Source organism: Rhinolophus hipposideros, assembly GCF_964194185.1.
Source record: "Rhinolophus hipposideros genome assembly, chromosome: 11".
Classification (NCBI taxonomy): Eukaryota; Metazoa; Chordata; class Mammalia; order Chiroptera; family Rhinolophidae; genus Rhinolophus; species Rhinolophus hipposideros.
Genome location: NC_138057.1, coordinates 60,743,576 through 60,756,979, shown reverse-complemented (window position 1 = coordinate 60,756,979; position 13,404 = coordinate 60,743,576). Strand labels below are relative to the sequence as shown.

Sequence of the window (13,404 nt, the reverse complement as noted above, 5' to 3'; positions counted from 1 at the left end):
AAATTTCTGCCACCAAACGAACACTTTTTGCACCCTATCCACCCAATCTTCCCACCTGCTAAGTCAACGAGGCCATCCCTCTTAATTCTTTCCTAGTTCCCTGGTTCTCCCTTCCGTGCTCTTCTTCAGTACCTCACTAGATTTGTCATGTTTCCTACCCTTCCCCAGCTTTATTTTCAACTTCTCCCTCAAAGCTAGTTCATATCCAATTCACAAATAGACCTAATTCTCTATCATCTTAGAAACGATACAAAATAAAACCCCTCACAACCCCTCGTCTCCTTCTAGCGACTCTCCTTCCTCACCTGCACCCATTGTCTTCACTTACTGGTAACCCTACACCTATTATTCAAGTGTGCAACAGAGTGCAAGTAACAGATGCATGGACTTCTCATTTTGCTGCTGCTTTTCTCCAGTAGTGCCTGCTCCCACAATTCCATTCAGATTGTTCTTAACCGTAACACTGACTTCAGCAACATAGTCACAGTCCTTCCCGATCTTACTTGACCTCTGTCACATCTGACAGTACTGACCTGTCTTGCTTGCCTTTACACACTGTCTTCCTCTGGGTTCCGTAATGCCATACTTTTCTGGTATTCCTACTTCTCTGTTCATCATTTGTGAAATTCTCCTCCTTGGCCACTCCTTTAAGTGTTACTCAAGGATATGCCCAGCTGCCTTTTTTCTACATTAACTTCAAGGACACTCCATCTCATTTATTAGGTTGGTGCAAAAGTAACTGCTGTTTTTGCAATTATTTTTAATCCTTTAAACCTCAATTACTTTTGCACCAACCTAATACTTGTACTTTGAATAACTATCCAGATGCCATCTGTATCTAGCCCAGCTCCCTCCTGACTTTCAGTTATGCATATGCAAACTCTACTGGACACCTTCACCTCATGTCCTACAGGCATTTCAACCATAATGTACTTGTTGAAGGATGGCTTCTCGACTGCTTTGCCTAAGCCTTCTCTAACCCAATCAAACTGAGCACATTTTATTTAAACGGCTTACAAAGACAGGCCTTCTTGCTGGATGCTGCAAAGGAATAGGTAGATAACTGCACATGGCTTCTCCTGGGAAGGTTACAGCCAGGAACGGATGGAGCTATGACTCCTGTAACTGCGCTGAGCCCTGTGTCAATGCTCCCAATTCCAGGAAGTCATCTCAACAGGATGGATCTAAAACTGAGCACTACAGTCCCAGTAAATACCAAGGGCTACCTTATCCAAGGCTAATAAACAAGAAGCAGGGACAAAACTTTCATTTTACTGTTTATTTACTCCTAGATAAAGAATGGGAGTTTATCATTCACTCAACTAGAGACAAAGCATGGTTAACACTCAAGAAATCAAACTTTTTCTAGCCACATACTTCTTTTATGAAATTGTGCACTTCAAAAGAAAAGCACACTCAATATCTAACATTAAACATAGTTGAAATGGCTTTTATTCTTTTCCCCCCAAAGGAAGACAATCATAACACAGGCATACCTCATTTTAATGCGCCTCACTTCATTACACTTCACAGATGTTGCATTTTTTTATGAATTGAAGGCAAGACCTGCCACCAGCAAAAAGGCTGACTCACTTAATTGCGGCGGTGTTGAACCAAACCGGCAATATCTCCAAGGTATGCGGGTAGTCTATTAAAAAGTGCCAACACAAACGCTGATAGGTTATCCTTTTTCATCCTGTTCCTTTGTGAGGTAAGCTTGTCCCTTCCTTCTTCCACATTCCTCACATCAAATCATTTATTCATTGGTTCCAATTTACCATCTAACTCTCCCGCTGTGAACACTACATTGCATCCCATGGCACTACCCTAGTTCAGGCCAACAACCATTAAAAGTAGTCATTTTCATTTAACAAATTTAAGTTGTATATTTTAGATATCAAAATAATGTCGTAAATTAAACCCCAGAGAGTATGATGTTTTGCGTGTCAGTCTTTCTTACATTAACACTTTTGCATAAGATTTCTAGTACTATTGCTTATTGATTAGGTCAGCAATTGAATATTTAGAATAAACCAGCTTCCTCAATGTTACAGTACATTTTCCTTATTATTGTTGTAACTATGTTGTTCCTTATTACTGTTACAAATACATATAGAAAAAAATATGCAAACTTTAATGGATAGCCCTAAAACATACACGTAGAGGCTAAACGAATAACAGCTCACAGGTGCTATGTATTTACTATGTGCCAGGCAGTATACAAAGAGCTTCATAATATTTAACTCATTTAATTTATGCCACATCTCCATTTGAATCTTGGCTAGTTACTCATATGGAAAGTTGGTATTTGTGAACAAATACCATTGATGTTTATAAGCACTAATGAAGGTAAATTTGAGGCAATCTGCCAGCCTTTGATCTAATAATTTCAAATATAGAAATCAATGCTAAAGAGATGTTCACCCAAATATTTCAAAGATATAGGAACAAAATATGTGCATTACACTATTCAATACTGAAAACCCTAATTATCCATCAATAGTGAAATGGTAAAATACATTATTACACATGCATTCATTTGAATACTATGCAATACAACAAGAATAATGTCTATATATGCAAAGTATTCAGAAAATGCAGGTACTTATGCATGAATGAATGAATGAAATATTTACAAACATCTTTCAAGGACCAAAGCTAGTTGCTAAGCAACTGTTTTTTTAAAAAACAATAACATGGTGTAGTTGTGTTTATGTATTACATGTAGGTATAAAAAATTGATTAGTAGCATATAGAGTCCACAGTGGTTACTTAGAACAGCAGCCCAAAGCATTTCACTTTTTTCTTTATATACTTTATTTACTAAAACAAGCCTGAATTACTGGGCCCAAAGCATTTCATTTTTTTCTTTATATACTTTATTTACTAAAACAAACCTGATTTTAGTAATTTAAGAGAAACTTTAGAGTCTCAAAAAAAAATAAATAAATAACCACCTCATTGCACTCCCTCAACCATTGCTTACTAATATTATACAAGAATATACAATTTGGGGAGATTTCATTTAAAAAGTCTGAGGCAATTCTAATACTAATAGCTTCACAAATTAAAAAAATAAGAGCAACTAATTGCTGCCAATTAACCATTAGCAAAAGGAAAGAGTCTCAAAGCTAAATATGTTTACAAAGACTTCATAGAATTACATTGTGGGCAAAGCCTTTTCTTTCCTTTTTGGGTGGTATCCTTCCATTTGAGAAACTGGCACAGGCACCAAGGAGTATTTCCTGAATTTCTCCCTCAAAGTAGCTTCCCGCTCATTCTAAAATTAGAACTGATTATAAAGATGTCAGTTGACTTCAGCCCAACAATAAAAAATCTCCCCACCGGACCCAAGAAATGAAAGAATATAGCACAAGAAAAATGGTATTTTTTTTTTTTACTGAAACAATAACTGAGACTACAATATTAATAATGTATGAACAATTAACAAAGACAATTCTTAAATTGGGGTTATACTCCCAAAATCTACTCCTTCAAATATAATTTAGTATCCAGAATCCATTTTCCCACAGAAATCTGGTATCTAGGCTGCTAAACCAACCTATTTATGCCGCTTTAATATATTCTATTATAAAATATATTCCTAACAGTATGATTTCAACAAGATCAAAACAGGCAATCTATGAAGACTAAGTAGAAAAGCAGAAACTCTCAAGATACCTGTAACTTTTAAAGTTTTTATATAGGCAAAGAATGAAAATAATGCACTACCAAAAAAGCCACCTACCGAATTCAACCAGAAGTATGTGGGGGAGAAGGGAGAGGGAATGCCAAACAACAATCTCTACCTGCCTGATGAAGCATCTAGGACCTGTTCATATTAATAGTCATCTGTAGCTGGTCTATCTCCTCTGCTGGACAAGGTTTATATAATGCTTTAAAGGGTTTCTAAAGTTCACTGAATTGTAAAATTAGCTCTTTGAGACACTGCACAGCAAAATTTATTTATCCAAACTTATAGGGAACAGATGGTGTGGTGTCCTTCAGCAGGATTCACTGTGTGGGCTACAAGAAGCTTAAATTTAGCACATTTCTTTCCAAAGTGACAGAAATTTTATACATTACCTACGAAATAATCTCACAATTTCCAAGCTAAGAAAGGCAGAACACTGCTCTTAAAAACTGTTTGAAACTGATGATTACATCAAGTTGAGAGAATGACAATGTCTTATTTGCACAAATGTTTTTCAGAAAGGATAGTGAAAATATTGATCACTAATGGGAAACTTATGAAAGCAGTATTTGTTTTAAAAAACTGCATAAATTTATTTCTAATTTCACAATTCACCAAAAATTGTCAGATCCATGATCTCACCTGATTTTCACACCAGCTGTATGAGGAATGCGGGTACATTATTACCGTACTCCCATTTTGCCAATGAGAAAAGAGATTTAAGTACTGTGCTCAAAGACACAGGACAACTACAACGTGGGAGAAAACTCTAGTTTAGAAACAGTATGAGGTATGTGAAAGAGCAAGATGTAGAAAAAGTAAACAGGTTCAAGAGATGCTCTTAAGTTTTGCTGTAAGAAAGAGCAGAGAAATGAGGCAGTAGCTAAGGAGGTATGTGGAGTCAAGGGAGGGTTTTATTAAGATCGGGGAAATGTTTGTGTACTCTAGAAATGGAAAAATGAATGAGGCAGAAGAGAAAAGGAGAACTGATGGAGTAATGTCCTTCGTAAATAACGACAGTATAGGATATAGAGGAAAAGGAGAGACTGGCTTCAGATAGCACCACACAACAGACAGCTATTCACAATAAAAGGAGGCTCGTAGGTAGGTGGCTCTGGCAGGTCCTTGTAAAAGTTCTGTCCCAGTTGTTTCTACATTCTCAACAAAATCTAAAATTTCAATAAAATATAAAATCTAGGGTCATCTGCTGAAAATAAGCAGAGGGGATGATATGAAATCTGCCCAAAGCAGTGGAAGAGTGAACGGACTAGTGAAACGTATGACTAGGCAGTACAAAGGGCCTAGTTGAGGTTAATGTTCATGAATTTAAGTGATACAACTCAATAAGCTGTGTGTTCATCTTCTAGCTGCACAGGTGCAAGTACAAACACAGGGTTGAATTTCATCACATTTGAGGTTTTTCAAGCAAGAGCAATGGAGTGTGAGGGGGACCAAGCTGCCAAGCACTGTCACAGTTCTAAGCACTCTATGTATATAATTTCAAACTCATATAACCTTTAAAACAAGGTTAGTACTTCCAGTAGCAGTACTCTCCTTTACAGATAAGGAAATAGGTACATAACTGGGTAACTTGCTCAAGGTCAGGTAGCAAATGCTACAGCCAGGATCAAAACTCTGGCAGCCTGGCTCAAGAGACATGCTATGCTATACTGACCCTTGCAAGGGAGTGATTATAACCACTGACCCTATTTGTAGCTGGGAAAGGGTGATAACATGAGGACCAGTGAAAACACGTACAGATAAAATGGGTTACAGGGCTCATTAGATAATCTCTAATCTCTCTATATCAGAAGGAAGGTAAAGTGGGATACTGAAAACAATTACTGGGGGTGGGGGAAGAGCTACAGTTAATGGTAATGAGTCTATTTACTTACTAGTCATGGGATTGAGTAATTGAGTTATAGTAGAAGGAAAGATCACTGGATGAGAAATTAAGGAATAGAAGGTCAGGGTACAGGCAGGACCATCTTTCATATTGAAACAACCAAGGTCACTGACTGTGACCCCAGGCAAGTTAGTAATCATGCTGGTCTTCATTTCTTCTTTTTAAAACACACAATTATATATTTTTCAAAATTCTGGTGTGGGTTTCTTTTTTAAACATCTACCACATGCTGTGAAGCTCAGAATTACTGTGATCATTTTCATGTTTTAACCCACAGATAAAGGCAGCTACACCAAGAAAAAGGACAGTGTTAAGGATAATTAACAATAGATGTCCATAGGTACTATCTCCACTTCCTCATCTCCCATTCATTCTTCAATCCACTCAAATATAACTTCTGGCCCCACCAACCACTCCATGGAGACTATTCCTTAGGGTCGTTAACGACCTCCAAGTTGCCAAAACCAAAGGTCATGTCTCATTTTTATCTTATTTTTGATTTCTCAATAATTAGACACATGACCCTTTCCTCCTCCTTGAAACATTTTCTTTTCTGGATTCTTCCTACCTAAAAGGTGATTCCTTAACTGATCTCTTCGTTATTCAATCTTCATATGTTAGAGCACCCCAGGATTCAGCCCTAGGCCCCATCATATCACCCAGAAACATTCTCGTCAAGGTTCCACAATTCTATTATCATAGATATTAATTAATTTCATACGGTGAACACTTTAGGCATTAGGGCTCCCATTCTCTCAAGGAATGGGCATTCAGAAAGACTACTGGATGAGCTCATCTGTCCCCATGGACTGACATTAACCATATGCTGCCTCTTATCATGTCTCTATCCCCACCCTAAACTTCTCTCTGGAATTGAGATTCATAACAAATCTCTTTGTCATCTCTACTTGGATATTTAATAGGAATCGTAAACACGTCTTGAGTTCCCACCCCAACCTCCAAACCTGCTCATTTCCCAGTCCTCCACATCTCAGGAAAAGAATACAAATATTCACGTAACTTATACAACCAAAATCTAGGTTTAATCTTTGATTTCTGAACTTCCCCGACTCCGACCCATCGGAACATTCTATCCTCTGAAATCTACACTCCCAAACACATCTCAAATCCACCCACTTCTCTTCACATCTCCACTTCTACTTCTTGGTCAAAGCCTCAACTGCTTGAGTATGGTGCTAGCTTCCTAACTAGTACCTGTTTTCACTCTTGCTCATCCTAATATCCATTCTCCATACATCTTAAAATCCCCCAAAGGCTTCCTATTTTACCTTGAAAACCCCCAGCTGATTATAAAGCCCTACAGGCTCTGGCCCCTTGCCTAACCCTCCTCTAATCTCTCTTCTCCCTCACCCCTCACCCACTGGATCAGCAACACAGGCCTTTTGATTCCCAAAACACACTCTCATAAAGGTCTTTAGCTATGGAAAATACTCTCCCCATCTATAAGTCCTTATTATTATTCAGATCTGTTTAAATGTCACCTTATTCAGAAAGGCCTTCTGCGACCCATCAATTTAGAAGTAGCCACCTAGTCATGCACTATCACATTACCTTACCCTATTTCAATTTTCTACATAGCTCTTACCATTATCTGATTTTTAAAATTTCATTTTTGACTGATTTATTCCACTATAACGTATGCATCATGACAGCAGGACCTGACAGTAAGTACAACAAACACTAAATAAATGAATCAACAGGCAAACATAAGGGATCACTGACTTGATAGTTCACCAAAAGAACGTATTCAATTCATTCAAAGATCTTTATTAAATGCCAGGTGTATAAAGAGGAAAAGTCTGGCAGAAACCCTACCAGATTTCCCAGGTACTTCATGTATTTTTACCAATATGCCAAGAAACCTTAGTTTCACCTCTGCAATACAGTATTTTAATAAGTTTACTACTTAATGTTTTGATAATCTAGGAAACTTCTATAATACGACACTATTTCCAGCACAACTATATTAAAACACAATAAACCACAATAGGAACAATTCACTAATAAATAATGGCTAGCAAATACCATATACAGAACAAGTACTAAAGCAGCATTTTATAGCCTAATCACCAACACTATACTGATAAAGCATGTAATAAGGGATTTCTTTGCCAGTTATTACACAGCACACTACATATGCTGTCTATAGTAATTAGAACTACTGTATCTTTACAATTCTCTCATCAAAAACTTCCAAAGTAGAGACAGAGCTTTGATGTTACTTATATAGTAACATAATCACATTTCAGCTTGTGTATTTCAAGTCTCATCTCCAGGTTACTGTTGGTTTTTTTTTCTTTTTTCCTTCCCAGTTACTGAAAGAACATAGTGGCAGGGGTTAACAGATTGAAGGATTAAATCTGTACACTGCATACTCTTTCTTATTATAATTTTCAGTGATACAATAAAATCTGTACTGTATTACAATAATCTTAACTTCAGTTCTATAATCCACTGTTCTCAATTAACAGGTTTAAGTAATGGCAAAACAACAAACTAAGTGACTTTGGATCTGAGCTTAAAACTACGTGTACTCCATTTCCCTCTAAACATCTACCACACCATCAACTTTTAGAATTTTTAAGAATTTTGTACGAATATCGGTCTAATTATTAGACATCTCAGAATCCTTTAATTATATAGATTAGTTAAATTTCTCCATTTTTTAAAACAGTAACTCATGTATTTAAAACAAATATATTCTTCACACACAATGAAGAATATTCTCTTTTGGCCATGGTCTCTCCATCCCGCCTTCTCATTTTGTTTCTATACTGTTTGAATATTTTATAAGAGGAGATGCATTATTATTGTGATAATAAAGACTGTTCTGCAATAGTTAACACTAAAGGCAGTGCAAGGTAATGGTCAAGTAAATGATACAAAATGGCTAATAAATGTTAAAGTTTTGCTAGTTAAAAAAGGGGAGGATTTTCAAAATTCAAAAACTAAAGCAAATACATCCTAACACCTTAAAAACAAATTCTCTTGCTTCTTCCACTTTATACATCTCCACTGTACAGCCCCCTGAGCTGTAACTAGGTCAATCAGGCTTCCAGAACACCCACACAAGTCCCTGTATTCCTCCAGTCCTGCCAAAGCTCACTAAACATTTACTTGTTCAACAAATAAATCACTCCCATCACCCCTTTTATCTCTCAGTCCTTTCACTCATTTTTGCTTCAGGTCATCTCAAGCTCATGAGTTTCTATACTGATCACTTCAAGCTCATTTCCTCAGTTCATTCTAATAAAAAAATCAAACAAGGACAATCCTTTGAGCACCCAAAATGGAGGTGTCGGAGACCAAAATCTGTTATTTTTATGTGGATCTCCCTACAGGTCTCACTAAAATTCATATTTTCCCTTTTATTAGATCTATTTCTAATGTCCTTGATAACCTAATTTTCACAAGATTAGAAACAGAATACTTAGAGCCTCTCTATATTAACATAATGTTCATTAATTAAAATACCACTACAAAGATAAAATTAAACTAGTTCTATCTTGAAAAAAGACATTTCTGAAATTTAAATCCATTAAAATGAAAACTCACAAGTCATTTTAATACATGATAGATAAAATGTTTTCATTTCTTGCCCCCCCCACTAACTGTTAGTTTTTCGTATTTATATAAATAGCAACAAAGTTGTATTTAGACAAATAGCAACAAAAAGGTAAAAACGCCACTCTATGAGCTTTCTGAAAATATACTACTAGAAGTATATTTACAATTCATATAGCTAATACAATGCCTGGGAAATAAACTGGAAAACAACCAATATAGTTAAGAATCTTTACAAATACAATATTGGTTCTAAAACACTGTATAAAGTGTCTAAAGAGCTATACAAATCTTACAGAACATAAACATTTCAGTGAAGCTTTATGCAGGAAGTTACTGAATAACTTCAATAAACCCACAGATTTTTAAAGAATCCTTTGTTTCAATAATTCTGGAATTAATTTTGAGTATTTATAAGCTGGTAAAGTTCCTGCAGCACCAACATTTAAATACTACAAAGAACCAAAGTCAAATAGATATTTTATTAAGTTTTGTCCGAAAACATTAAACAGCTGCATTCTAACTTTTATTATTCTCTAACTTATTAGTACACACTAAGCAGTAAAGGAATATTCAAGGATTTGATTTCTATTGGTAATATCAATCCACAGGGTATTGTTAATGACTTCTGATGACACTGAAGTTTCTCATCCACAACTAGTATCTCCTGCACCTTTAAGAATTTATCACACAGCATACTTCTACTTCTTTACATAAAACCATTTTGAACCACAATTCCAAAAAGGTGGGGGACTGTTTAAATAACGGTTCTTAAATAAAGATGTAGAAAACCTGAGATTAATACAAGTAACATGTATTATATCCTCGCTCAAATGTATCCATTGATTAATAATCAATTCCATTTACTGACCACCAATTAAATACCATTTAATCTTCACATCTCTGCAAGGCAAGTACATGACAAATAAGTCACAAAGCCACAAACAAAACTACTTAATTAACACCAAGGCCCCCCCATCTACATAAAAATAAAATCAACTATTTTTTAAAATATAGATGAGCAGAAAGTTATTCAAGGTTTCAATCTACCATTATGACAATCTTAACGGTGTAGATAATGAAAATTCCAGAGTACAAATGAAAATTCCAGAAATAACCAGTAAATTTACACACACGGCATTTCTAGATTCTTGGCATAAAGTTGTACTGATTTCAACATTGTAGCTCTTTCTGCAGTCACAAATACAGAAGGTGGCACGAGAATTTACCACGTGGACTTTAGAAATGCTCAAGGATTTAACTGCAGAAGCGATTCAAAGTTTTTATTTTCTCTTTTCTCCCAGAAATGCTATTATTTAAGGGGTGGGGAGAAGATGCAGGATTCCAGCTCCTACCATTCCAAGACTTCTAACACAGAAGATCCGTTAAGCTGGAGTTGAGTTTGAGCCTAGATTCGAAGGGCTCTGATGCAAAAATGTTCACCACCAAAGAGGCTTCAAAATGCAATCTACGGAAGGGGTGTGGGTTCGGTGGCGGGAGAACTGCAGCCAAACGATTCAAGATATCTACCTATATATTATTATATGTACATATACAAGCAAGAGAGTTACCAATTTGGGGGGAACGCGGGCAAAGAATTCACCTTCCCCGCCCCTCACCACTCACGCTGCGGCAGACGAAACCCGAGACCTTTTTTTAAAACAAGGTTCACTACCTCCCGCTACCACCTCCTAAGAGCCTAGCCCTAACCGTGTCCACGCAGGGGTAGTGGCGACGCCTACGTTTCACTCCCCGCAAGTATGCACCCACACCAGGGTCCAGCTCCACCGCCGGGAAAGCCCTGACACCCCCCGCCCCGCGCCCAGCCCTGGCTCCACCAACGCGAGCTCCTAGGCCGGGGCCTCCCGTCCCCGCGTGCCGATGCCCACGCCATCTACCTCCGGGCCTCCGGCCTCCGGCCGCTGCTTCCCCTTACTTCTGCCACAAAGCCGCGGCCAACGCCGAAGGGCTGGGTCGGCCCACGCCGCTGGCGCCGGGACCCCGGGCCCTGCCCGCACCGGGGCGCTCAGGCCTCAGCCAGGGCCCGGGGTGCGGGCCCCACGCTCCCCGCGCCCTGCGGGTGCGCCGGCGTCTCCCACCACTCGGGCCCGGCGCCGGGCCCCGCGCACGGCCGGCGGGCCCCGCTCACGGCCGGGGGGCCCCGCTCACGGCCGGGGGGCCCCGCGCGCAGCCCCCCGCGCCGCCTCCGCCCCGCGGCCCGCGGAGCCCTCGCCAGCCCGCGGCCGGGCCCGCCGCCCCCGCACTCCCCGCCTCTCGCACCGTCTCCTCCGGGTCGATGTCAATCTTGAAGGTCTGCTGCTGGAGGGTCTTCAGGGTGACCTGCATGGTGCCGACGCGCAGCTCCGTGGCCGGGCCTGCTCCGGGTGCTGGCCGCTGGGCGGGGTCTGTGGCCTGGCGGGGCCCCGGGGTCGCCCGCGCTCCTCGTGCACTCGGGAGGAAGGCGGTGGGGGTGGGGGCTTGTCACATTCGCCCTGCGGAGCGGCCTCTTCCCCAGCACGGGCCCCAGGCCGGGCCGCTGTCTGCGCGACTGCGGCCTTCCCCGCGACTTCGGGCCGCCGTGCTTCCTCCCGCGCCTGGCGCCAGCCACTGAGTCGGCAGGAGGGGCGAGGGGCTGTTCGAGACCAGTGGAGAATCCGCTAGCTCACCACAGGCTGGTGGCCGCCATCATCATGACTCGCCGAGACGCGCCCCCTCCCCCACCCGAAAAACCTGGGGGGATGGGGCCGGACCGGCGAAGCGCGCAGGCGTAGGTTGCGGCGAGGCTGTGCGCAAGCGCGGCTAAGAACTCCGCCCCGGAATCGGGGCGGGGCGGATTGCGGCGCTGGAATGTGGGCGGCCCCGAGCGGGTGTGCGCAGGCGCGGGGCCTGTGTGTGGCGGCTCTCGGTACTTCCTCGTGGCGTCTGCGACTCGGGCGTTCTCCCGCCCGCCGCCGCTCCGCCGGCGTCCAGACTCCGCCCGGCTGCCCGCGTTGCGCAATCGGTAGCCGGGGAAGCGCTACGTGGAAACGCGGCTAAGTGGATGCGGAGTTCTGGAGCTGGGGGACGAGAGGGCGGTAGGTCGGGCGGGGCGTAGGCGGAAGGGTCGCGGTCATCGCGGCGCTGGGCTGGCGCGTAACGGGTCGCGGGCCGGGCGGCCGAGCCTTTGTACTGGCGACTGATTGGTTCATCCTCAGAGCACAGACTCCCGCGGGCGCGGCGCTGCCGGCGTGCACCTGGAGCCTGAACGCGAGCGCCGATGAGAGGAGCTCAGGTTGGATCACTTCCTTGGGCAGAAGCGGCCAGTGGATGTTCGCCCCCCGCAGAGTGCAAGTCAGAGGCGTGAGAGCTGCATGCGTGGCCCCCGCCTCCGGGCCTCGCCCGCGCTGGCCCCGCGTCCTCTTTCCCCGGTGTCTGGGTGGCTAGCCGTCTCCTGGGAATCCTCGCTCAAATGTCACCTTCTCCGCGAGGTCTACCCTGAATGCCGGACTTCACATCACCACTTCCCGTGCTTCATAATCCTGCTTTGCTTTTCTCTATAGCCTGTGTCATCTTTTAAGTACCCTACAACGTAGTGCATCTTGAGTATGTGTTTCATCTTTTTCCCATTCCTCTAAACCCCAGACGGAAGCTTCACGAGGGCAAGGATTTTGTTCTGTTCACCCAGCGTGAAGAAACATGACTGGCACACAATAAATGTTGGTGGAATGGGTGAAGGTGGTTCCGGTGCCTCATCAAGTAGACTTGGATAATAAGAGTTTTCACCTCTGTTGATTACGGGAGCGGGGGTGTTGAATAATGTATGCAGAATCTTAGTACAAGAAACATAAGCAGTCCATAAGAAATTCGCTATTAATAATAGGCCCATTTACAGATAAGAACGCTGAGATATAGAGATGTGGAGTGATGATGTGCTTGGAGGCATTCTCCTAGTAAGTGGCTAATGCAGAATTTGAATTCAAGCAGAATGGCTCCAGAGCTTTTGCTCCTAGGTGCCTGGCCATTCTGCCTCCTTAATAGGGTACATTAAGGCACACCCTGTGGCACATTAAGTGGTTCAATTATAAAGCAAGGTTACAATTAGACCACTAGCTATGAGACCAATTGTAAAGAGTATCTGTGGGCCAGTGTCCTTACTGGTAAAATGTCACTGCTTGGTGTTCCGTGGATACTAGAAGTTCAGATATAATTCTTCGGTAGAACTTTCCCTGACCAACCTCCC

General features: G+C 41.7%; 1 protein-coding gene across 2 annotated transcripts in view; it reads right to left on the bottom strand.

Moving 5' to 3' along the window:
- Positions 1-11,949, bottom strand: part of RAD23B (RAD23 homolog B, nucleotide excision repair protein) — a 45,788-nt gene extending 33,839 nt beyond the window's left edge. Inside the window, exon 1 of one of the 2 annotated variants that reach the window (XM_081066863.1) lies at positions 11,466-11,949. In XM_081066863.1, the coding sequence (XP_080922989.1) occupies positions 11,466-11,531 (66 nt within the window). In that variant the 5' untranslated portion in view covers positions 11,532-11,949. Of the gene's footprint in view, positions 1-11,083; positions 11,255-11,465 lie in introns of those variants that run through there. The other variant, XM_081066864.1, reaches the window with a different exon arrangement.
- Positions 11,950-13,404: the final 1,455 nt, after the last annotated feature.